The sequence below is a fragment of the Pipistrellus kuhlii genome, unplaced genomic scaffold (assembly GCF_014108245.1).
Source record: "Pipistrellus kuhlii isolate mPipKuh1 unplaced genomic scaffold, mPipKuh1.p scaffold_m20_p_6, whole genome shotgun sequence".
Lineage (NCBI taxonomy): Eukaryota > Metazoa > Chordata > Mammalia > Chiroptera > Vespertilionidae > Pipistrellus > Pipistrellus kuhlii.
In genome coordinates, this window is record NW_023425562.1 from 76366624 (window position 1) to 76393479 (window position 26856).

Consider the following 26856-nt stretch of genomic DNA (forward strand, 5'->3'; position numbering starts at 1 on the left):
GATATAACTCTCAGGTTTGTTCCCCCCGGCCCACCAACCCAGCCAACCAACCATCCCCGAAACTAAAATAACAAAAGATCTAACATTTATGAAAGGATGCTTCGGAGAAAAATCTATACAAATATGGGTGCCATGAAAAATTTTGACAGACTTCAAAATAAGCAAAAGAGATTTCTGAGTATCCTGTTAGTTTCCAGGTCTGGATTGACTAATTCTATAGGAGTTAGTGCCTTTCACTGTTCCTGAGGTTTTTATAACCTTGTGGGTTGTAGAAAAATATAATATTGCAAGTAAATCACCTACATAAATGCAAACAGACTGCTGCCCTGGAGATACCGACCAGTTGCATCTGTCTGCAAATTTATTTTTGTGTTTTTGATGGTTATTGTAAGTAGTGAACTTAGGGAAATTAGGATAACAAAAGAAGTGGAAAGAAAAGCACAGAAAGAATGCATAAAAAGATAAAAGCTGAAATGAATAAAATGGAGGAGTAAAGAAATAAAAGCAAAAGCTTTACATTTACTTAAAACAAATGACAAAATAAACTCTTGGCAAACTAAGGTGAAGAATAAAAACACAAAACAAAAACAACAGAAATAAGAAAGCTGCTAAACAAATGTCAAAGATTTAAAAATAATTTTAGAGAATGTTAAATGGAAGGGCCACAGATCTGAAAACTTAGAGCAATGTGAAAAAATTTTTTTCTTTTGAAAACTATAAATTACCTAAATTGATCCAGACTGAAAATTACAGAAAAAATTGGGAAGGTTATTAAGGATGTACAATGATAAAAGGCATCAGCCCAGATGATAAACAGATTAATTAAATATTTGCTGGTTACTAACATTAAAAATAGGAATACCATAAGAAGGGGAAAGTCCCAACTTATTTTTAGAGTAGAATAACCTAAAACAAGCAAACCAGCAAAACTCAAAGTGCCAAAAAGAACTAGACATCAACTGTGCTTACACATGTAGCTGTAAAGTATTCAAGGAAAATATCAGTAAATGAGAGCCAGCAAAGCATTAGACCAGTGGTCAGCAAACTCATTAGTTAACAGAGCCAAATATCAACAGTACAACGATTGAAATTTCTTTTGAGAGTCGAAAACTGACTTCTGCACCTGGGCCATGAAGTTTCAATTGCACTGTATGTGTGTGCCCGGCATGTGGTATTTTGTGGAAGAGCCACACTCAAGGGGCCTAAGAGCCACAGGTGGCTTGTGAGGCGTGGTTTGCCAACCACTGAATTAGAAGATGAATCCAACAAGACCAAGGGGCTTATTTCAGGAAAGCTAGGTGATTTAGCACCAGGCTATGTCCTGCACTGATCTACTATATCCTCATTTTTAAGTCAAAATCCAAATATTTATATCAAAAGATATTAAAAAGATATTTGATAATAGTAAGCAACTCATCCAAATGAAAACTCTCAAGTAAAAATAAGAGTAGCCCTAGCAGGTTTGGCTCAGTGGATAGAGCATCAGCCTGCAGACTGAAGGGTCCCAGGTTCGATTCTGGTCAAGGGCACAAGCCCAGGTTGCGGGCTCAATCCCCAGTAGGGGCGTGCAAGAGGCAGCCAATCGACGATTCTGCCTCATCATTGATGTTTCTATCTCTCTCTCCCTCTCCCTTTTTCTCTGAAATCAATAAAAACATGTTAAAAAAATTAGAGCAGAAGAAAATGACCTAAGTATATAAAAACCAACACCCAAAGGAACTGTGTATTTTATATTAAATTTGAAAATTCTAAAACCATCAAGTTAAAGTTAGAGATGCAACAAGGATGCCAGCTGTAGTGACATTGTTTGGAGGTCCTGGCTAATGCAATAGGACAAGAAAACAAAATTAGTATATACACTGTAAGAAAGAGATAAAACAATGTGGAGATGAAATGACTATATCATAACCATCATATATCATATTTATCAGAGACCAAGAGTTTCTAATAAATACTGTCAATTAATAATAATTTTTGTGAGATTGGAACTCACAGCAGATCTATCTAATACATAGACACAAATGCAAACAGACAGCCAAAATAGGGAGACAAAAAAACAAGCCCCAAATGAAAGAAGAGACTTCTCCATAAGAAGAGCTAAAAGAAATGGAGATAAGAAATGTATCAGATACAGAGATCAAAATAATGATAGCAAAGATGTTCAACAGCCTGAGAAAATATATAATAACTATGAAGAATAACACAGCACTAATAAAGAATACAGTAGAAGGAATACCAGATTGGGGGAGGCTGATTGTTGGATCAGTGAATTGGAAGACAGGGTAGAAAAAAACAATCAGAGAACCAAAGGGAAAAAAAAAACAATTAAAAAGGGGGACAGCTTAAGAGAGCTGTGGGACGTGAAACATAACCATACCTGCATAATAGGCGTGCCACAAGGGGAAGAAAGTGAGCAAAGGATAGAGAATGTGTTTGTTTTAAAATATATATATATTTTATTGATTTTTTTACAGAGAAGGGAGAGGGGTAGTCAGAAACAACGATAAGAGAGAAACATAGATCAGCTACCTCCTGCACGCCCCCTACTGGGGATGTGCCCACAACCAAGGTACATGCCTTGACAGGAATAGAACCTGGGACCCTTCAGTCTGCAGACCAATGACGCTCTATCCATTGAGCCAAACCGGTCAGAGCAAGAGAATGTGTTTGAAGAAATAATGGAAGAAAACTTATTTAACCTGGTGAAGGAAAAAAAAAAAATCACTCAATTTCAGAAGGCACAAAGAGTCCCTAGCAAGAAGAACTCAAAGAGAGTCCCATGCCCAGACACATAATTAAAATGCCTAAAATTAAAGACAAAGTGAGAATCTTAAAATCAGCAAAAGGAAATTTACTCACAAAGGAGCTCCCATAAGACTGACAGCTGATTTCCATCAGAAACTCTACAGGTCAGAAGGGAATGGCATGAAGTACTCAAGGTAATGAAAAGCAAGGATCTAGAACCAGGATTAGTATGTGCATCATTCAAAATAGATGGTGAAGCAAAGAGCTTCCAGACCAAAAAAGGTAAAAGAGTTTTTCACCACCAAACCAGCACTGCAAGAAATGCTAAAAGGACTCTGTAGAGAGAAGAAAAAAGAGAGAAAGAAACAAATGGGACTACATCAAAATAAAAAATCCTCTGCACAGCAAAAGAAACCATTAAAAAAAATGAAAAGGGAGCCCACTGTATGGGAGAACATATTTGGCAATGACACACTGATAAAGGGTTAATATCCAAAATATATAAGGAATTCATTCAACTTAATAAATGGAAGACAAACAATCCAATTTAAAAATGGGCACAGGGCCTAAATAGGCACTTTTCCAAAGCAGACATACAGATGGCTAAGAGATATGAAAAAAATGCTCAAAGTCACTGATCATCAGAGATATGCAAATTAAAACGACAATGAGGTATCACTTCATACCTTTCAGAATGGCTACCATCAACAAATCAACAAACGACAAGTTCTGGTGAGGATGTGGAGAAAAAGGAACCCTCGTGCACTGCTGGTGGGAACGCAGACTCATGCAGCCACTGTGGAAAACAGCATGGACTTTCCTCCAAAAATTAAATAAATCTGACCCAGTGATCCCACTGCTAGGACTATATCCTAAGAAACCGAAAAAAAACCAATCAGGAAGAATGTATGCACCCCTATGTTCATAGCAGCACAAGGTACAATTGCTAAGATCTGCAAGCAGCCCCAGTGCCCATCAGTAGATGAGTGGATATAAAAGCCATGATTACACCATGGAATACTATGCAGCAGTAAAAAAGAAGAATCTTTTACCCTCTGAAACAGCATGGAGGGACCTGGAGAGGATTATGCTAAGCAAAATAAGCCAGTCAGAGAAAGATAAGTATCACATGATCTCACTCATATGAACAAAATAAACTGATGAACAATATAGATTCATAGACACAGAAGCATGGAAGAGACTGTGGAATCACAGAGGGAAGGTGAGAGTGGGTGGATGGGTGGGAAGAGAACAACCAGAAAGAACTTGTATGCATACATTCATAACCCATGCACACAGACAACAGGGGGTGAAAACCTGGGGTAGGGTGTGGGGGCAAGCTATGCGGGGTCAATGGGAGTAAGAGGAGGATATATGTAATACTTTCAATAATAAAGATTAGAATTTTTTTTTTGTTAAGCTAGCTCAATTTAATCAATTATGCCAAAATAGCTATTCTTTATGCTTGTAACAAAAAATTATTTTAGTTGAGTTCTTAAAAAGTAATTTTTATTTATTTCAGAGAGGAAGGGAGAGAGAAATATCAATAATGAGAATCATTGATCAGCTGCCTCCTGCACACCCCCTACTGGGAATTGAGCCCCCAACCCCAGCTTGTGCCCTGACTGGGAACTGAACTGTGACCTTCTAAGGGTGTCCGAGACGTGTTATTTATTTCCCTGTCCATTTCCCTCAGTTCAGAATGGCCGTTTCTATCTCGGCAGTGTTTCCCAGACAATGATGTCTGAGTTAGAATATCTGGGCAGACCCATGATACATGCCCTAAACCTGTGCATCACGCAGCTGTGGCTGTGCTATGCAGTTAGGTCATCTTTTCCCCCTGCCCTGCGGTATCCAATTACTTGGAGTTCCCTTTCCTTACACAAGTAACCACGGAGTTGAGTGCCCGCCCCCCCCCCCCCCCCCCCCCATTATTCAGTATTTCGCGTGATTTGCAAGTGTCGCTGTCTCCTTCTTGTAGCGTAACTGCTTTGCAGCGATTTCCTTTGAAAGATGCGTGGAGGCAGTGCTGTTGTCTGCGTTCGTTCAGCTTTCCGCGTGTTTCCTTTGCTGCATGCTTGTTGCTGTGGTTACCCAGGACCAGGGGTCCTCTTTCCAGGTATTGTTTGCTGTGCTTTTTTTTTTTTTTGCAGTGACATTTCCTGCTAGCATTTTCATCCCTATTGATGTTACCTCAGAGAAGAAAGGAAAGAGGGAAGGAAGGAAGGAAGGAAGGAAGGAAGGAAGGAAGGAAGGAAGGAAGGAAGGAAGGAAGGAAGGAAGGAAGGAAGGAAGGAAGGAAGGGTTGGAGGGAGGGAGAGAAGGAAGGGTTGGAGGGAGGGAGAGAGGGAGGTGGAGTACAGGCTACCTGGGTGAGGGCGGTTGTCTGACCTATACGCTCCCTGTACCACTGCCTAGGGTTGCTAGCTGTGTTGGCTGGGTGCACCAGCAGGTAGTTTTTCTGTGTGACCATTACTGCTTTCAGGTTGCTTGTTAATTGGCAGGTGCTTACAAATAACAAGCTGGATTCTGTTACTAGGTTTCAGGTGCTGGTTTCATCTCCTTAGGTTGCCAGCTACTGCTTGCAAGTTGCTGTGTTGCTGGGTGCTGCATGCCAGGTATCTGTTTGCTACCCGCCAGATTTTGTACCTGCCACAATAGTGCTTAGGCGGCTGCAGGTTACCACATTGCTGGTTATTTTCCCGGAGTGCAACTTACTAGCTAGTTCTTTACGAGGTTGCAGGTTGTCTGTTACCATCGCTACCACTTCAGTTCTCATTATTTTCCCCTTTACTTGGTTGCTACGGTAGTTATTGCTTTCAAAGTGATAAGGTTGCCCAGCTTGCGTTTACCTGCTTGCTGTTAACCAGATATTTCCATCAATAGGTTGCCAGTTACAGGGCTAGCAGCAAACAGGGCACCAGCCATATTATCAATAGTAGGTGGTGATATACCCTGATACTAGGTTGCCGTTTCACTCTGAGAGTTACCAGATTACTGACTGATGCTTACCAAGTTATGGATTATCAGATTACTGGTTAACAGTTAACCAGTTATTGGTCAACCAGTTACAGGTTACCAGCTAACCAGTCATTGGTTACCAGTCAACCGGTGACCAGTTAACTGGTTACCAGGTCACAAAAGCTACCAGGTTACAGGTTATCAGTTACAAGGTTACTTGCAACCAGTTCACCTGGTTAATGGTGACCAGTTAACCATTTACAAGTTAATTGATTACCAGTTACCAGCTAACTGGTTACCAGTTACAAAGGTTACTTGCAACCAGTTCACCTAATTAATGGCTACCAGTTAATCATTTACCAGTTAATCAGTTACAGGTTACCAGTTAACCAGTCAATAGTTATTAGTTAAGATTACTTGTAAGCAGTTTATCTGGTTAACAGTTACCAGTTAACTGGTTACTAGTTACCAGTAACAGGTTCATCTGGTTAATCATTTACCAGTTAATTGGTTATAGGTTACTGGTTAGCCAGTCACTGGTTACCAGGTTACCAGTTACAAAGGTTAATTGTAACCATTTTACCTGGTTAACAGTTACCAGTTAACCATTTACCAGTTAATCAGTTACTGATCACCAAATAACTGGTTACCAGGTTACCAGTTACCAGTAACAAAGGTTACTTGTAACCAGCTTACCTGGTTAAGTTACCAGTTAACCATTTGCCAGTTATTCAGTTACCGGTTACCAGGTCACTGGTTACTGGTTACCAGGTCACTGGTTATCAGATTACCAGTTACCAGGTTATCAGTTACAAGATTACTTGAAACCAGTTCACCTGGTTAACAATTACTGGGTTGGGGTTGGGGCTAGGGGTACTAGGGCTAGGGTTAGGGCTGGGGCTGAGGCTGACTAAGTAATCATTTAAAATTGGATAAAAGACCTATTTACAATTATAGTAAAATTCAGAATATGAAAATACAAGCTTATATAATAAGACTAGGCTGTATATAAAGAAAATTATGTAATTTCATTGACTAATTTTTACAACAGCATTTGAATAAAAGTTTTTGGGTGGAAGATTTAACATTTTAATCAAGTTATCTTTTCCTAAGTTCATATATCACATTGATGCAATTCTAATAAAAATCCTCAATGAGTGTTCTTTTTCTGGACAAGTGACAGTTAATCTAGAAGTATGAATACCTAAGAATTGCTAAGAAAGTTTTGGAAAAGATCATCTACAGTCTTCGTAAGTCTGAAAGCTATTAAGGTTTACTTTAATGCAAACATAATCAAATTATGTGATGCTGGCAAACCAGAGAAGACATGAAGATCAATGGGACAAAATAGATTCCAGAAACAGATCCAAGTACAATATATTTGGGTACTTCATCTAAAGGTGAAATTAAGATTCCGTCCCACTGGGAATAATAGCTTGTTTAACAAACGGGCCTGTATATGTGGGCAACCAAACTCCTACATCAGATGTTACAGAGATGCGTCCTGGCAGCAGCAAGGTGCCAGCAAAGCCAAACAATAACAATATCACAGAAAGGCCTCGGGAGGGAGGCTTTCATAGGAGAGAGAGGAGCCACAAATTAAGCAGAAGAATCCGACTGCATAAAAGGATAGTCATTTTTATATGGGAACACCACCACAAGAAAGTCAAAAGACAAAGGACAGGAAGGGAGAAAACTCAGCAATATGTGATGGACATGGGGTCGAATCCTCGAGTTCCCAACAACCCAAGAAAAAGAATGAGTGTGTAGTGGTGTAAAGGTCATAAGAGAAAAACGCAAACGATCAAATAGTCTATGTAGAAACAAATACAGATCAATACACCAGCTGGAGAAACGCACAAGGACTAAACACCTCATTTCTCTCATCAGATTAACAAGACTTCAAAAGCCGGAAAACACCCAGGGTTGTTGATAATTGGGTGCACACCAGCTGGGACTACCGTTTTGAGATCTACACAGGTACAGACTAAGGGAATGCACTGAAACTCCAAGAGTACAGTGAATGTGAGGAATTATGTAGGATGATTACTGTGGACATTGTAATGACAAACAAGACAAAAAACAACCTAAATAGTCACGAAGAAGAAGATGGTTGAGTAAAGCATGGTTTGGTCATAGTCTCACTTTTGCTTAAAAAATAAATTTAGGGCGGGAACCGGTTTGGCTCAGTGGTAGAGCGTCGGTCTGAGGACTGAAAGGTCCCAGGTTCGATTCCGGTCAGGGGCATGTACGTTGGTTGCGGGCACATCTCTGGTAGGGGGTGTGCAAGAGTCAGCTGGTCGATGTTTCTCATCGACGTTTCTATCTCTCTATCTCTCTCCCTTCCTCTCTGTAAAAAATCAATAAAATATATTAAAAAAATAAATAAAAATAAAGTTAGGGGCTGGTTAGAGTGGCTTAGTTGGTTGGGTGTTGGCTGGTGCCGTGAAAGGTTGCCAGTTCGATACCCAGTCAGGGCACATTCGGAGGACAACCTATCAATGATTCTCACATCGATGTTTCTCTCTTTCCCTTCCTCTCTCTAAGCATGATGCTGGGTGAGGGGGCATGCAGGAGGCAGCCAATCCATGTCTTGCCATCACATCGAGGTTTCTCTTTCTCTCTTTCTCTCTCTCCCTTTCTCTCTCTAAGGAAAAAAACAAAACAAAAACCAATTACAAAAAAAATAAATAGTACATAGAAAGGAAATATCATAGTATGGTCAATTCAACATCAACTCTGTAACTGGAGTAGAAAACATAGAGACCTAAGCAGGGGGAAAAAGATCAGGAGAAACTCCATCAAAATGGTCCCAATGTTTACATCTGAATAGTAAGATTAGTGACTAATTTTTCTAGATAATGTTTCTCATACTTTCCATATTTAAAAAAAAAAAATCTATTTTATTGATTTTTTTTAGAGGAAGGGAGAGAGAGAAACATTGATCAGCTGCTTCCTGCATGCCCCCTACTGGGGATTGAGCCCGAAACTTGGTACATGGGATGGTGCTCAACAAACTGAGCCACACAGGCCAGACCCATGCTTTCTATCTTGAATACACATTACTTTTATAATCGGGGGGGGGGGGGGATTTTTAAAAGTTGAAAAAAAGGGGTACTTTGGGTAAAAAGAAAGAGGTAAAAAAACAGGTTCATGATAATAGAAGTTTCCCTGCTGAAATTCAATAGCTGAACTTCCTAAAGAGCTATAAGCAATATTTCTAAAGCAATGGCATTATTAAAGCAATATTTCTAAAGCAATGGCATTATTAAAATACTAACATTGGATGCTGCACGTTTTTTTGATTTCTTATCAAACAATAGTTAATGAATCATTATTACCATCACGGATAGGAAAAGACAGAAATTCTGGCAAGAAAACACAATGGAAAAAATAAATGAAAGGAAAGCACAATGAATTATCAGCATTGTGTTCAAGTAAGTAAGGAGCAGAGAAAGACAAGCCCACCTCAAACTCTGTAGCTATTTCCAACGGACAACCCTCAAGGGTTCTAGCTTTGTCACTTTGTTATTTCTTTACTTTGCTTTATATCTTTTATGTAAAAGTAAGCTGATGTGCATGAGAACTTTAATAAGTATGTGTATTAGGGAAGTAAAAGTGTGTAAAAACTGATTTAAAAAAGTTAAGTGTTCTTATATTTTAAATATACTTCTCACAAGAGTAACCTCTCTAACTCACCATCCTTGCTGACATTCTGTGAGGGCATGCTTCGTTCATGCAGTACTCACTAAGAGCCCGTTATGACTTGAAGATCATGTGAGAGGCTGGATATCAGAGATATTAGGACCCTAGTTCATGTATGTGGTATAATCCTAGCTTGCTCTCTGGCGCCACCTACTGGTCAAAAAGCATTTCCATTCAAATCCCTTTAGGTACCACAGATAATTTGACTGTTGAGGTAAGATGTTTCTATAATACTTAGAAGCGAGGGCTACACACCTTTGCTTGTTCAAGTTCTCTTTAATGATAAACTCATTCACGTCCCCTCCATCCCAAATCATACTGTGACTACTAAATCATTAACCTTCAGTATATTTTAAACATGTATCAATTTATTAGAAAGCCATTCCCTTTTTATGTGATTAGAACTAAACTTTTTTTTCTGGAGGGGGGTGTCAAATACCCAGGTAACATTGTGCAGAAAATGGTCCTTCGTATCACAGATTGGTAGCCACGTATGCTGGGGGAGGTTCAGAATGGCACGCGAGAGGCTGGGAAGCACTATCCACTCCACAAGTTTAATGAGATGGAGAAAACCTTTATTAGAGTTGGGAAGCCATGTTGGAGGCAAATGTACTCACTACTCAATGCATTTAATTCCAAGCTCTACTCATAATGATCCCGGTAACACTGAAGACCCTACAACGGTTGCAACACTGCGGTTCAAGAGGAGGCCTCAAAGTTAGGACAGCGTTAAAAATTACAGTGGGCAGTATAAAATTACAATTTATTATGGGGGGGGGTGCATTTTCACAATCATGTTTAAAAACATAAAGGGTATACCTCTTGCAGAATTCTATGTATGACTTGTCACATCCATTCCTCCCCCCTTTCTATTTTTCTTTTTTTTAAGCTCTCCCTTCCTTCCTTCGTTTTTTAATCTGGAATGGAATCCGCCGGGCAGAGCAGAGCTGCGTGGGCCCCTCCCTGAATGATGGAGTAGGTCTGCTTGGGCAAGTCCTGCTGGGAGGAGGAGAATATAGGGGGGGCCGTGGTGGCCACGGCGATGTTCTGGCCCCCGTCGCTCACCACGGTCACCTCGGCCGCGCCCTCCTGGATCAGGGCGTTCAGGCCCTCGAAGTCGGTGGTGCAGGCGATGCCAGAGCTGGTGATGAACGTCTGGCTGCCGGCGCCCTCCTGGGGGCCGCCGGGGGCCGCGGGGAGGAGGGTCTGGTGCAGGGTGGCCCCGTCCGCCTGGTCCTGCGTGGTGGTCAGCAGCACGGCGGTGGGCTGGGCCACGGCGCCCACCTCGCCGGGGCACCCCGAGGCCTGGGGCGGGGCGATGAGGTTGACCTGGCGCAGGATCTGCAGCCGCTGGCCGTTCGCGGGCAGCTCCTCGGGGCTCTGGGCCACCAGGGCCGACGGCACGATGTTCACAGCAGCGGCAGTGGCCGCGGCCTGGACGATGGTGTTTGTCTGGGGCACAGGATGCCCCACGATGATTTTGACCCTCCCCTCGGCGAACGGGGGCGCGGGGCCGGGCTGGAGGGGCACCTGGAGGTGCCCCACGGCGAGGGGTGCGGCCGGTGGCTTGCTGCTGGGGTCGATCTGGAACTGCAGGACCGTCACGTCCGAGCGCTTGCCCTCGCGGTGCTCGCTGTGCTGCCTCTTGTGGCTGCGCAGCGAGTCCTCGCGCATGAAGGAGGCCTCGCAGAGGTCGCAGTGGAAGGTCTTCTTGGCGTCCAGCTTGGCCACCTGCCGGCTGCTCTGGCGGCCCGGTGCTACGTCCTTCCGCTCCGGGGCCTCGCTCTTGACCTTGTCCGCGTGGAACTTCCTCACGTGCTTGCTCAGGTTGCCGGGCTGCTTGGTGTCGAAGCTGCAGTGGCCGCACTTGAAGGGGCGGTCGGCGCGGTGCACGCGCTCGTGCACGCGCAGGCCGGCCTTGCTGGCGCAGGAGTAGCCGCACTCGGCGCACCGCTCGGGGTGCTCGGCCCCGTGCAGGCGGCTGTGCTTGCGCAGCGAGGCCTTGCTGTCCGCCAGGAAGTCGCAGTGCGGGCACTGGAAGCTGTTGCCGCTGTGCTTGATGCGGATGTGCGACTTGAGGTTGCCCTTCATGGTGCAGCGGACGTTGCAGAACTCGCACTTGAAGGGCTTCTCCCCAGAGTGCACGCGCATGTGCCTTTTCAAGTCCGAGCTGATTTTGAACTTGGCGCTACAGAGCCAGCACTGGAAGGGGGCGTCCCCTGTCAACACAAGGTGAGTTTCGGGTGAGAACAGGCAGGCAACAACCACCGCAGATCTCCCCCCGAAGCGCACACCCGAAACTCGCCTACACCAGGGCGGCGGGGAAAAAGGGGGGTGGGTGGAGGGCTTCTTTTCTTTCCCCAAACTAAGCCACCACCACCGTCTCAAAACCCAGGAGAAAAGCGGAGACTGGAAAGAGCTCTTTAACTGTCCCAATAAGGTGTGTGAGCATCCTCAGCACAGTCTTTACAACAATCGCGCTATGGCTCCCAGGGTTACTGTGACCACCCTGGCTCGGGGCTGTACCGTGTTGCGTGATCCATTGGTTGTGACTGAGTTACGTATTGTAACATGTTGTAAGAGGACACATTTCGAATCAGTCATCTCCTTGTGATCACTCATCAGAATGTTCTTTCTTACCGGGGTTCACATGGCCAGCTTATACTCCAGGCAGAGTTTCACGACTAAAGACGTGTTTATCGCGCAAACTTTATATCCCACTTTGCCAACGGCGTTCTCTGCTGGCGAAGTCATAACATCCAGTCGCTTAACTTCCTACTCTTTGTTTTTAAATTCGTATCCGCTGAAAGATGAGCAGGGGAAGCGAAACCGCGCCAACATCTGAACGGCGTGATACTCCGAAGCGATCGGCTCAGTGGGTGCCAGGTCCAGGGCAGCTAAGGCACCACGGTGGCCCCGCCCACGTCAGTGACTGTATAATTAGGCAAAACGGCAGCAGCTAACATTCTTCAGGGTTGATTCCGGGATGCCAGGCACGCTGCTGAACACTCCACAGGAATGGTCTCATCAGGGGCCCCCGGGGGCTCCGACAGTCCCAGGAGGCAGGTGTGTTAGCAATGTTACCATTCACACCATTGTTCACGCGAGGAGCCTGAGGCCTAGAGAGACCGCAGAGCTGGTCACAGCCCCTGGGAGCCCGGAGCAGGGCCTGGACTCCAGGCTGGTAAGCTGAGATGCCAGGTAATTAACCATCGGTACCTACAGCCAATGCTCGCTGTCTCAGGCCACAGGCTCAATAGACAAAGCCTGTGCTCCTGCTTTTAGGTGTAAGGCCTAACACATCACCATGAGCTGCTTAATGCATGCAATTTATTTACAAACACAGGCTGTGAGCTGGATTTGGCCATAGCTTACCCATTCTATCCACTGAGCCAAACTGGCTAGGGTGCAGGGAGCGCCCTAGCCAGCTTGGCTCAATGGATAGAGCGTCAGCCTATGGACTGAAGGGTCCCGAGTTTGATTCTGGTCAAGGGCACATACCCAGGGTTGCAGGCTCAATCCCCAGAGCGGGGTATGCAGGGGACAGCTGATCAATGATTCTCTCTCATCATTGATGTTTCTATCTCTCTCCCTCTCTGAAATCAATTAAAAAAAAATTAAAAAACAAAACAAAACAGCCCTGGCTGTTTTGGCTCAGTGGATAGAGTGTTGGCCTGCAGACTGGAGGGTTCCAGGTTTGATTCCAGTCAAGGGCACATGCCCGGGTTGCGGGCTTGATCCCCAGTAGCAGGCGTGCAGGAGGCAGCCAATCAATGATTCTCTCTCATCACTGATGTTTCTATCTCTCCCTTCCTCTCTGAAATCAATAAAAATATATTTAAAAAAAGACGACAGGGAGGGGAAATAGCAAGCTTCAAGAAAATCAGGAAGCCCAAACCTAGACAATGCTTTATGTGTAAATAAATACCACCAAGATCATGCACACTGAATTCTGCGATGGTAAGCTATGGCCAATCCGGCTCACAGCCTGTGTTTGTAAATAAAGTTTTATTGGTATGCAGCCACACCCATTTGTTTGTGTTGTTTATGGTCACTTTCAAGGCAGAGGTGAGCGACTGTGACAGAGACTGTGTGGCCCACAAAGCCTAAAATGTTTGCTATCTGGCCCTTTACAGAATAAGTATGCTGACCCCCTTTTCATGCCGTCAACCCCCTTTTCCCAGCTCAGTGAAACCCAGGGGCCCTTTCTCAGAATAACGCTTAAATATTCAAAATAAGCTAAAAACGAATAGGAATACAAAAGGAACTGATTATTTTGAAGTAATTATTAAAAATTAAAAGAAAAAAATCTGTGATATGGCAATGTACACGCTTACCAACGTATTAAATAGTAGGATCCAGTGACTACAACCCTTTCGAAATAGAGAAGAGAATTAAGGAAATTCTGATCCTCCTGCAACCCCTTGTAGGGAAGGACCTGTGGTTTCTACTGGCAACGAGTTCCGTGCACTGTGACCAGACTGGCTGCCAGTTGCTGGAACTGAAGGACACATCACGTTTCAGTACTTGTTAGTGAAGATGAGGATGAAAATCTCTTCCCATCCAACTTCATGGACTTCCTAAATTCTATTCATGGCTCAGGGTGGCTGTGTCTGTGGACTCAGAGGAAGACTCTCTGCTCCAGAATGTTTTACTGGGTCTTCCCGTTACATCCCTGCTGAAGTTAGGGTCAATCTTTGGCCTTTTTTTTTTTTTTTTTAAAGCATCAGCAGAGGTGAAACCCAGGAAAGGCAGGTAACCAACTCTCACAGAGCTTAACAACAATTTTGACATGGAAGTCAACGGTTTAAATCCCTTTGCCATCTTCTTCTTCATTCCCCTTTAACCACAGATTTACTTCTTAAATGAGGAGTGCCCACTACCTTATTCTCAGTGCCCGGCAGAGGGGACTTAACGGGTGTTGGTGGACGAATAAATGACAGACACGTTTAAGTGGACGGATCTTTCTTGAGTTTAAGTTGCTCCTAAGATGATGGACAACGTAATTGATCAAAGCGAAGGAAGGGTAAGACAAAATCCTATTAATTTTACAATTTGTAAAATGTTGTAAGTGCCGCAGACTTAAAAAGGGGAAATGAGCCGAAACCAGTTTGGCTCAGTGGATAGAGCGTCGGCCTGCGGACTGAAGGGCCCTAGGTTCGATTCCGGTCAAGGGCATGTACATTGGTTGCGGACACATCCCCAGTAGGGGGTGTTCAGGAGGCAGCTGATTGGTGTTTCTCTCTCATCGATGTTTCTGACTCTCTGTCCCTCTCTCTTCCTCTCTGTAAAAAAATCAATAAAATATATTTAAAAAAAAAGGGGGGGGGGATGAGTACTCCATGCATAAATGGAACACATTCAAACTTCTACATAATACACTTTTCTGGGCCAAGTTAAAGATGCTACACTACATGGTAAGGTTATCCATGAACATCAAAATGATTCTGAACCGTTTCCATAAGTGAGTCCTTCAGCTCCTCTACCTTAGGTTGGGGAGATTTCTGAAGATCGGTTGGCATTAGTTATGTCAATGTCTTAACGTGCTATTGGCCACAAAAATGTCCCCCAAACTCCCACCTACCACTTCTCCCTGTAGCCATGGCCTCGGTCACGTATGTCCTCATGCATGCTCTCCTGACCAGGGCAGGATGACGTGCCATGACCTCAGACAACAGGACCCATCATGTCCTCAGATTCAGCTGATGATACGCTACATAGGCCTGACATAGTAATGGCTTGAAATGGGCTTGTGCGTTGGGATTTGCTCGCTTGCAAGTCTGCCATCCATCGCCGTGAGGTCAAGCCTGGCCTGGCCCACTGGGGGGCGGGGGGGGGGGGCGAGAGGAGGAAGAGGAGGAGGAGGAGGAGGAGGAGGAGGAGGAGGAGGACGACGACGACGATGACAGATGTGTGGAGCAGAGCTGGGGTACCACGGTAAAGGCCAGGGCACAGCCAGGCCACGGCCAGCTGAGCCTCACATTTGGAAGTGAGCCTGGCCAAGATCAGCAGAGCTGATCCCAACGTGGGAACGGAAAAGGCACGCTGTATCCACTGAGGGTCGGGCTGTCACACTGCAGTGCTGTGATACCAGATAACGGATACAGAGACCAGGATGGAGAAGTGGAGCATTGCCACAACACAAAGCTAAGTTACGGAGCACTGGCTTTCGGATCGGTTGGCAGGAGGAGGCCGCCGGGACACCATGGAGTGGCAAACCTTCGGTAACACTGCCCCCTGCAGGAACTGAAAAGGCAGACTACACACCTACTGAACTGGGGGCCTGATCGAAGAGGTCAATTTGAGGCAGAACACCGGAAGTGTCTCACCAGCTGCACATGACGAGCTATCACAGAAAGAGACAAACACACACACAAACCCCTGGCCATTTTCTATATGGGACTTCGAGAGAGAATATAGAAATCAAAGATGCTCATCGTGCCTGGCCGGTGTGGCTCAGTGGCTGGGCACCGACCTGTGAACCAGAAGGTCACAGTTCGATTCCCGGTGAGGAAACATGCCCAGGTTGTGGGCTGGATCCCCAGGGAAGGGTATGCAGGAGGCAGCCGATCAACGATTCTCTCTCATCATTGATGCTTCTCTTTCTCTCTCAAATTTATATATATATATATATATATATATATATATATATATATATATATATATATATATATACACATACATATACACACACACACACACACACACAACACAAAAAGATTCTCATCTCCAGCCAGCAGAAGGTTTTCAAAGAAAACAAACTGTGGACAAAGATCCTATCCAGGGAGTTGATCTCCAGCCGGCGAGGATTGGGGAGTGGGGGAAGGAGAGGAGTGGGGGAGAAAAGACTGACTGAGAAACGAAGGATGTGGATGTAGGTTCTCCGTTAAAACCTCTAAAAGAGTGAAGCTGGTGCCACGTAGATTCTCTCAGCTGGACAAGGAGTCCTACGGTCTCAAAGATTCGGCCCACAGGAGGTTATGTGCCAAAGTGCCTGCGCTGGGTTCCGAGGACGGCAGCCTCGGGAGGCCTGCGGTGCGGCTGCCGGCACACACACACCGGGGCTCCAACGCGTTAGGCTGCTTTGCCGGCGAGGCCGTGCCCAGCTGCACCAGCACCCGAAAGAGGTGCCCGGCGTCCGGCAGCGGAGACGCAGGCTGAGACCCTCTCCCAAAGGCCCGTTCTCACTCCTTTCCAGAAGTAGCCAAGGAAGGGGAAGGGAAGGATGGGCCACGGAACCACCTAGAAACCAGGGAGCTGAGCCAAAGCTAATCACGAACCACACCCTGTCCACAGAGCCGGGGGTGGGGTGGGGGGTGGAGGGGGCGCCGGGGACCCCGGTCGGAGGGACGTCAGAAACGTGTGGACCAGTGGCTGCCACAGGCTTCAGTCCTTACCCACTCCCACAGCAAGGCGACTGCCGCCGTCCCGGCTCTGGGCCCCGGGAGGGGGGACGGACTTGTGTTTTTACCGCCAGGGTCTCCAGGCGAGAGGACACGTATCCACACCTGACGGAGATCGCGAGATGCGGACATGGGCGGGTGGCAGTGCATGTGCAGGTCAGAGAGCGGGGAGTGCCGGCGGGGTGGCTTCCATTCTGTATCCCTCCCGCATCTCTCCGGCCTTGGCCATGGACCCCCAACCCTTAACACCAGGCCCAAAACAGCATTTTCTTTAGCCAACGGGATACAAGTACAGGTTTGAGATGGGGTTACACACTGAGACACAGCTGCCTGTATTACTGCCACTGCGATGAGAAGGACAAGCCTGGGTAGCCCACTGGTTCCAGAGGGAGGAGGAGATGCATGACGAGCAGAGCTTAACTCCCCCGCCTACCTGCCCCAGTCCAGGCGACGGACCGCCAGGTAGCCCACAGCTAACAGATCCCCAGCCAAGGGCAATGGACGCCCCCCACACAGGTGACGGGGCCCGGCCCACATCAGCACAGTGGTCTAGCCCCGCCCGTGCTGACCTGAGGCGTGTGAGCAATGAATACGTAGCATGATATGCCCCTGGGGTTTCCTGCTGGTTGTTACACAGCATCCCTGTACCAATCGCTATCGGATACACTTGCCAAAGGGAAAACACACGCAATCTGTTAAGGTACCTACTCTGCTGAGATTTTCCATCAAGCTGTCCCACGCTGAACCAGTCAGAGTATGCTTTAAGGCGGAGGGAAGTGACTCAACAACCATTATGCAGAAATGTACTAAAAAAACGCACCACTTGTATCTCTATATTTCGTTTAGCATAGTTCCTCAATTAAATACTAGTATGTTATAAAGTGACCTAAAGCTATATACAGAGAGTTCTAAATGGGAGGTTTCTCCTATTTTACCCAGGAAGGCACTTCTGGGCAGACGGAAAGCAAAACTGCATACAAGGGGATCATCACACGGCCCCAGTTCATGGCCGCATGCTGCGCCTGTGACGGAGGCCGGAGCACGCCAGGGGCAGCGAGCGGGGGCCGCGGGGGACTCACCCGTGTGGGACCGGAGGTGCACGGTGAGCTGGCTGGAGTTGCGGCTGGCGTAGGGGCAGATCTGGCACTTGAAGGGCCGCTCGTCCGAGTGGATCCGCAGGTGCTTGTTGAGGCTGCTGCTGTCGGCGGCGGCGTAGTCGCACGTCTTGCACTTGTAGGGCTTCACGCCCGTGTGGCACCGCATGTGGGTCTTCAGCTTGTCCTTCCGGCTGAAGCACTTGCTGCAGACCTCGCACTTGTGGGGCTTGTCTCCTTCAAACACACAGAGGGCGTCAGGAGACGGCGTAAAGAAGGAGGCTCACCTCCCACTGCCTTGTGACGGGAGTGATACCTGATCCCCAAAGTCTATTCAGAAACCCCTCCCCCGAGGGGGATGGGCCAGTGGTCGGCAAACTCATTAGTCAACAGAACCAAATATCAGCAGTACGACGATTGAAATTTCCTTTGAGAGCCGAATTTTTCCAACGTAAACTTCTTCTAAGGCCACTTCTTTAAAATAGACTCGCCCAGGCTGTGGTATTTTGTGGAAGAGCCACACTCAAGGGGCCAAAGAGCCGCCTGTGGCTCGCGAGCCGCAGTTTGCTGACCACAAGGATGGATGGGTGGTTGGCAAAGAGCTAACATCTTGGAGGAGGGGCGGGGTGCCTCTCTTTTGAAGATGAATCTGCTATTACTGGTATTTTCTGATTTTTCCTATGTTGAATATGAATTTCTTACGTACTAAGAATAGAATGCAACCCAGCCAGTGTGGCTCAGCGGTTGAGCATGGACCCAGGCACCAGGTTACCCGTTGATTCCAGGATTACAGGCTCAATCCCCGGTAAGGGGCATGCAAGAGGCATCAGATCAATGATGTTCCTCTCTCACTTATGTTTCTGTCTCTCTATCCCTCTCTAAAAATCAATAAATACATCTATATTAAAAAAAAGAATAGAATGCAACCTAAAGTTTTGAATTACAGCTCAGTAAAATAGAGTGTCCACTGTCCCTCGTATCCATTCTCTCCATTTCCCTTGTCCCCACAGACAGGCCCGAACCCTCAGACCCCTAGTTGTAGGGGCTTGTGGCTGACCAGCTGCAGACCACGTCTCTCGGCCTCACATGCAGCGAGTGGTGATTCTGCGACCACATCCTCGCCGGTGAAATGGCAGAGAAGGAAAAGGGGCTCCTTTTGGAAAAAGAAGCTGTGTGCTTTCTACCTTTTCTCTCTCCCCTCCTTCGTATCAGTGGTCACCAGGAGACAGGGTGAACCGGCAGGTGTGGGCAGGTTAGGCCAGCCACCTGCAGGCGGTGGGGACCGTGACATAACGTACTGTGATGGCACAGAAGGAGGGTAACCCCCGCCCACCTGCCCGGACCACCTGTCACCTCTGGCCAGACGTGTGACAGAGACACAAAGCCCAGCCTTGTCCGAGCAGGAGTGGGGTTTCTTTGCTATACCTGTTTCATCTGGACTCGCGAGACACTTGTCAACTGGTCACCCACACGTTTTTTGACGTAAATTGTTCCAGTTTCTTTTGTGTCTGTGTGTACCTCCACTTTTTTTTTTGGTACAAAAAGACCTCTTGGCTGACATCAATTGAAACACTTCCTTTCTGAAAGGCCCCGTGCCTCTGAGTGGTTTTACTGGATCCTCTCAACAAGTGGGATTAGAATCCAGGACTGTCTTGCTTTCTTAGCCAAACGCAACCCTGTCTCCCCCGTGACTACATCTTTTCACATCGTTAATAACTACACGACGCCCTAACTGATTTGGCTCAGTGGATAGAGCGTCGGCCTGCGGACTGAAGGGTCCCTGGTTTGATTCCAGTCAAGGGCATGTACATCGGTTGTGGGCACATCCCCAGTAGGGGGTGTGCAGAAGGCAGCTGATCGATGTTTCTCTCTCACCGATGTTTCTAACTCTCTATCCCTCTCCCTTCCTCTCTGTTAAAAAAAAATCAATGGAATATACTATTTGTTAAAAAAAAAAAATCTACATGATTTTTATTTTTATTTATTTCAGAGAGGAAGGGAGAGAGAGAGAGATAGAAACATCAATGATGAGAGTATCATCGATTGGATGCCTCCTGCATGCCCCCTACTGAGGACTGAGCCCACAACTGGTGCTTGTACCGAATCGAACTGTGACCTTCTGTTTCATAACAGGTTGACACTCAACCACTGAGCCACACCAGCCAGGCAATACCCACAGGTTTTTAAGGAAGGCTGAAGCATTTCGTGTGCAGAGGTACTGTGAATTACTGAACCAATTCCGTACTTGGCCATTGAAAGAGTAAGATAGGTACGTTCATACTGCCGAGGGCAAGATGTCCAATAGTCAACGAAAAACAGCAAGCTGCAGTGATAATAATACAACATCTTTGCCAAAAGGCTGAGAAGCTATCGTATATACATAAATATTACCTCAGTAAGAGATAGGAAAAGTAAATTGTGTGTGTGTGCGCACGTGTGCACGCATGTGTGTGTGTCTTAGGCTTGGTACCGGAATGTCAAAATCTAAGAATGAGACCTACTGGACGATGAAGACTGGTGACTTATGGACACCAGATAAGAAGGAGATGGGATGGGAGTTAGGATTTTCACTTTTACTTTATATCAAATACGTAAATAACCGGGTGCTCATACCAATGTCGGCCCAAACTGATCACTACCGTTGTAGAATAAACATCTGGCAGTCAAGAACACCCCTAAAAGTGTATGAGATATGACAATTTTATTGTTAAGATGCTAATAGTCAAATTTAAATATCCAGGAACAATAATTTCTCATTATTGTCAGCTGTTAGGTGGCCCCTGGGGTCCCTGTCTGTGTGGCTGCGGCACTGAGCAGGTGCTGGCCAGCTCTGCTGGCACAGAGCCCCGCTACTCTTTTTTTGGGTCAAATAAAGTTTTACTGATGAGAGAGAGAGAGATAGAGAGAGAGAGAGAGAGAGAGAGAAAGAGAGAGAGAGAGGAAAAGAGAGAAACATCAATGATGTGAGAGAATCATTGATTGACTGCCTCCTGCACACCTCACACTGGGATGGAGCCCATAACCCGGGTATGTGACCTGACCAGGAACTGAACCGTGACCTCCCGGTTCAGAGGTCGATACTCAACCGCTGAGCCATGCCGGTCGGGCGAGCCCTGCTATTCTTGCTCCTGACCACATCCTCGCCTCTGAAAGTAACCAAAGTAAGGACGCCTTCTTGTCACCTCTCCACTTGAAGGTATTGGTGGACATACTGCAGTGATGTAGAAACTACCCTATGAAACCAGGCCTGGCTCACCGTATGTAAAAGATGCTTTCTGAAGATCTCAGACACAGGCCGAAGATGGTGGCCCTTACGTATACATATACTTTTTAAAAGATCTTTTAATTGATTTTTCTAGCAAGAGAGGATAGAAAGAGAGAAAAATATCAACGTGAGAGAGATACATCGATCAGCTGCCTCCTGCACGCCCCTGACCAGGGTTCAAGCCTGCAACCCAGGTGTGTGCTCTGATTGGGAATCGAATCAGCTGCATGGGACAATGCTCAACCAACTGAGCCACACCAGCCAGGGCCTTACTAATATTTCTAGAATGCTTCCCCAATCCTCATTAATAATTACAGCACTGTACTCTCGCAATGGCGAGTATGTGACACGTGACTGATGGAACTTCAGCACGTGAAAGCCACGTGGAGAAATGCACTGCTTGTTAGACTGAGAATGCTTACCAAGGCTTGAAACCTAAAACTGAACATTCTGATCATTAGAATAAACTCAAGTGACATGTCACTGTGAGGTGGGCTGGATCCGATGGTGACGCCAGTGCAATGAGGCAATCATGGGCCAGGGCCAAGGGATGTCAGAAACAACAGATCTTCCAAATGCTGAGGCCAAGGTGTGGTCTCCAGGCATGAGTGGCCCCTAAGCCAGCTCTCAGTGTGTCTCGACGTCATACACTTGTTTTTAAATTTATACACGCCTGTATCATCGAATTAGGGGTATCTCATACTTTGTTAAAAAACAGTGTAAAAATGCAACTCCTTTTCCTTGCAGAAAATCGGGGAGACATAAAAGCAATATATCAAATAAATTTAAAATCACTAGAAATAATCACATTTTCCCCCACAGACTGATTATTTTCTCTCCTTTTATAAAAAGTATTTATGAAATCCCCCCTTCAAAATTGCATAAATAACACACTCACTGCATCCAATGATACGATGTGAAGATACATAAAAGAAATGTTACTATTCCTCCCCCTCATTCCTCTCTTCACTAATCATCTCTCTCCTACATACAAACATGCACGCAGAGACACATTCATAGGATCATCTCCTCAAAAATGACAAAAATAGGTGCATTTAAATTTTAATTCATTTTGGCAAATGGATGTTCCCAATGGCTGCAGCCGTTCACATTTCCACTGGTTAAGTTCGCTCAGGCCTGTTTCAGTCCTGGGTTTAATGCTTTAGGCATTTTCTGCCAAAAGCACGTTTAGGAACAGCATCTTGTTTTTGTTTGTTTGTGTGTGCTATGCACTGAGGTTCTATGTCACATCCTGTGTCTGACTGGTCTGGACCCCCAGCTCTCAGCACAGAGCACGTGTTCAGGGCGCAGGTGCCAAAGAAATGGGACGTACCTGTGTGGATTTTTAAGTGGCGCTCCATGTCCTTCATGCCATAGGCAGTCTTGAACTGGCAACCTTCAAAAGGCAAGGAGTGGTTAATTATAACACATCATCACTTTAGAGCGGACAAACTTGGCAGGAACGTCCTCAACCAGGTGACGAGAGTTCAATAACCCGCCAGAGACAGGACACACCGGGGTCCCGTGTCCCCGAGGTGATGAACCAAGGTCAGGACACCACTCCTGCACTTCCTGACTGCTCTGCAGAGCCTACATCTAATCGGGAGGACACCTCAGACAGACCCAACGGAGGGACACCGTACCCAATCACTGGCCTGCAGTTTGCAAAAATGTCAAGGTCACAAAAGAAAAGCGCAGGACGAAAACCAAATACAATGTGTGATCCTGAGCTGGATCCGAGACCGGGGGGAAAAGATGTTTTTCTTTTGACACAGAGACAACTGGTAAAATCTGAATAAGGTCAGTAACTTGACAATCGTGTGTATAAATGGGAATTTCCTGACTTTGATGATTGTACTGTGGTTATAGGAGTTTCCTTGTTCTTAGGAAATACATATCGAGGCATTGAGGGACAAAGGGACAGTGCTGTGTATATAAGAAAAATGACAAATTACATGTAATATGTTAACATTTTAAAAATCTAAATATAGAAAATTTTTTGAATAATTTATTATTTAAAAAATATATGTTTTTATGGATTTCAGAGAAGAAGGGAGAGAGAGATAGAAACATCAGTGATGGGAGAGAAGCACTGACGGGCTGCCTCCTGCACGCCCTCCACTGGGGATCAAGCATGCGCCCGGACTGGGAATCGAACTGTGACCTCCTGGCTCATCGCAACACTCAATCCCGAGCCACGCCAGCTGGGCTTGAACCATTTTTGTAACTTTTCTGTAATTCTGAAATTATTCCCAAATAAAAATGTGGTTTTTGTTTTGTTTTGTTTTGTTTCTTTAACTAAGAACAGAACCTTTCTAGATGTCTTCCTGAGCTACCGCCTCGCAGGGAAAATTCACAGGAACCTGAAACTCTCGCATGTCCCATTCCAAAGTCCCATGGCTGTGCAAGACTCAGGAGCCTCTGAGCATGGTGACCCGGGAGAGCGGAGGTAGGGCGTGCGGGATGATGCCCATACGGGAAGGTGACCAGACGTCCCGCTTTTGGTGGGACAGTCCTGATTTTTAGCAATGTGTCCCACGTCCCATGGTGTTTTTTAAAAAAGGGGCGGTCCCAATTTTTAACAATGTGTCCCGCGTCCCGCGGCATTTTAAAACATTGTTAAAAATCGGGACTGTCCCGCCAAAAGTGGGACGTCTGGTCACCTTACCATACGGGGCTCTGATTAGTCAGCCAAAGAGTTTGGAGCACATCTAGGTTGAGCTCACGATGTAGGACCCCGGAGCCTACACAACGTCCTGTCCTCTCCACACGCAGGACACGAGGCGGCCTGTACCTGGGTAGCAACAGTTGAGCCTCTTCTGCGCAGGGGGCGCCGAGGGCTTTTTGGCACGTGACTTGGCGGGCAGAGAGATGACGGTGGTGGTCTGGTTTTCGTTGCCCTCCGTGGGCAGGTACGTCTGGTAGCCATGCTCAAACACAAACTCTGGCGCTGACACTGAAAGACAGGGCGGTCATTCATTTCCAGCAGCCATCCCTTTCGCCTGCCTGCCTCTCTGGAGCATGCCCGGGGCAGGCTGCTTCCCAGCCCCTCAGCGGCTCAGGCGGGTCCACGTGGCCCCATGCAGCGGTGGAGCCCAGGAGGAGACAGGCGGGGGGTTCTGTAAGAGGTCTTCTCCCGGATGAAAGCCAATCAAACAAGTGGGGGAAGAGAGACAGCGGAGGAATGCTCATTCCTGTTGCCCTGGTTACACTTCCTGTCTTTGGACATGCTGGAGGGAGGGTGTGACGCCTGCACCTGTGGCAGCCATTCGGTAAGCACAGGGAACAGCGAGAAGACCAGATGCTGAGCCAGAGTTCTGAAACCATCCAAACCCAGGCTTCTTTTTCTTCTTCTTCTTCTTTTTTCTTTCTTTTTTTTATATATTTTATTGATTTTTTACAGAGAGGAAGAGAGCGGGAGAGAGAGTTAGAAACATCGATGAGAGAGAATCATCGATCAGCTGCCTCTTGCACACCCCCTACTGGGGATGTGCCCGCAACCAAGGTACATGCCCTTGACCGGAATCGAACCCGGGACCTTTCAGTCTGCAGGCCGATGCTCTATCCACTGAGCCAAACCGGTTTTGGCATGAGCTCTTTTTGAATCCTCACCCAAGGGTATTTCCCACTGCTTTTAGATAGCGTGAAGGGAGGAGGGGAGGAGAAGTGGGGGAGAAAAACATCAATGTGAGAGACACACCCAACGGTTGCCTCCTGCACAAGCCCTGATCGGGGATCCAGCCTGCAACTGAGACGTGCTTTTGAACAGGAATCGAACCCAAGACCTTTCGGTGTTCAGGCCAACGCTCTAACCACTGGGCACACCCGGGAGGGCCAGATGAGGAACGTTAATCAGAGCGTGGAAGGGGCTCGCCCGGTCCAGGGCTGGGGGGGGCGGCAGACTGGGATGCGAGTCCAGCAGTCTGTCTCTGGAGCTCGGCGCTCCCTTCGACAGGGGGAGCCACCATGAGTTGGGCACGGAGAGGACTCCGGGCCTGGCCTGAGCATACAGGACGGTACGCACAGCGGAGGCACAGCAAGGGTGAAGGAACGTGGGCAGTGGAAATGCTGACATGGGTGTCATCGGGCCAAGGACTGACTATGAGGACGGAGGAGGAGCCATTGGGTGTGGGGTCAGCTTCACGGATGAAGGTCACCTTCTCAACTCAGAAGGAGCACCTTCCCGCCCAGCACCTTCTTGGCGCTGGGGATGAAGACCTGACCTCATTCATGCTGCTTTTGGCTCAGCCATGGGGCAGACCTTAGGGTTCTTGCCCAAATAATCACTGAGCTATGGGGACCTGACCTGGTCTGAGAGAACAGTGTGTCTGTGGTGTCAAAGAGGGGGTCGGGGTGGGGGGGGTTTGGAGGAAATGCCTCCAGGTGCAGCTCTGAGATCAGCCTAAGAATTAAGGCAGTTCCAGGCAGAGGAACCACATGCACGGCGGCTCTGAGGCCAGAGGAATCCTGGCTCCTCTGGAAAACAGAAAGGTGTGCATCACGGCGGCTGCAGTTCACAGAGGAGGGGGCGTTCCAGGATAAGCCCGATGCTCTGTGTGCAGACAGTCATGAACCTCGAACAATTAGGCGGAGTTGGCGTCCGCCGGACCAAGACAGGAGACGTATTTCAGGCAGAGGGAACTCATAGGCAAAAGCTCAGATCACAGAAGGATGTAGTCAACGGCCACCAATGAAGTGTGGTCCTCAACGCCTCCTCGCCCTGCGGCAGCACGGCACAGCGTGAGGCCCCTGGGCGTCTGCCTCTGAGGACAGGGGATCGATTCTGCAGAGAGAAGGTGCCCGGGGTAAGGGCCACGGCGCCTAAGTCCCAGGACTGTCCTGATGTGTGGTGGGACCCTGGCCACGTCCCCTCCACATCCGTAGCTGCACTGGTCTAGCTGTGAAATGAGAAGGTTGGACCAGGCCCATCTTTAAGGTGTATATTAGGTTTCAAATTTTCTCTAAAATAATGATTAAGGTCAACTCTGGAGAAAGTGGGAAGACCTTGAGGTATTATTATTAAGGTTTGTGAGATGCTCGGTTAATTCTATTTCAATGTTTTAAAAACTCAGCAGAAACATTATTCCCCCCCCCCCCAAAAAAAAATTCAAACATCACAACAATATATATTTGATGAAGAGCAAGTGGTGGTGTTCGCCACGCCTCAGCTCCATATGAACTATTTGGTAAACATGAGACTATGCAAAAAAAAAAAAGCCTGTGGCTCAGCCAGGCTCACAGATGTATTTTGTTTGGCCACCAACATTGTAACGTTTGGGAAAAACATTTGGTTGGCTCCTCTGAAAACTCAAAGTATCTGATTGCATCCAAACAGCAGCTTTCTCCGCTTCCCCAGTCCTCCCCATTCCCTCCTGTGCACAGTTCACGGTTCTCTCACTAGAATGACCTGCCTCATTCCTGTTCTAGAAGCTTCCCTTGAATATAATGATATATATATATATATATATATATATATATATATATACACACACACACACACATACATACATACACACACACACACACACACACATCTGTATGAGTTTTACACTTGGAGATTTTTCTATGTCTGCATATAGATCTAGCTTCCCTTTTCAAGGCCAAGTTTTATTCCACTGTCTGAATCTCTGACATTGATTTATCTAATTCCCTCTTGTTGTAGACATATAAAAGTTCCACTCTC

General features: G+C 46.7%; 1 protein-coding gene across 2 annotated transcripts in view; it reads right to left on the reverse strand.

The window, feature by feature from the left end:
• Positions 1–26856, reverse strand: part of ZFP64 (ZFP64 zinc finger protein) — a 69704-nt gene that overhangs the window by 37602 nt on the left and 5246 nt on the right. The window contains exons 3-6 of one of the 2 annotated variants that reach the window (XM_036418466.2): positions 23968–24129; positions 22507–22569; positions 17894–18145; positions 9668–11630 (exon numbers count right to left, since the gene is read on the reverse strand). In XM_036418466.2, coding sequence (XP_036274359.1) covers positions 10324–11630; positions 17894–18145; positions 22507–22569; positions 23968–24129 — 1784 coding nt within the window. In that variant the 3' untranslated portion in view covers positions 9668–10323. Of the gene's footprint in view, positions 1–9667; positions 11631–17893; positions 18146–22506; positions 22570–23967; positions 24130–26856 lie in introns of those variants that run through there. The other variant, XM_036418468.2, reaches the window with a different exon arrangement.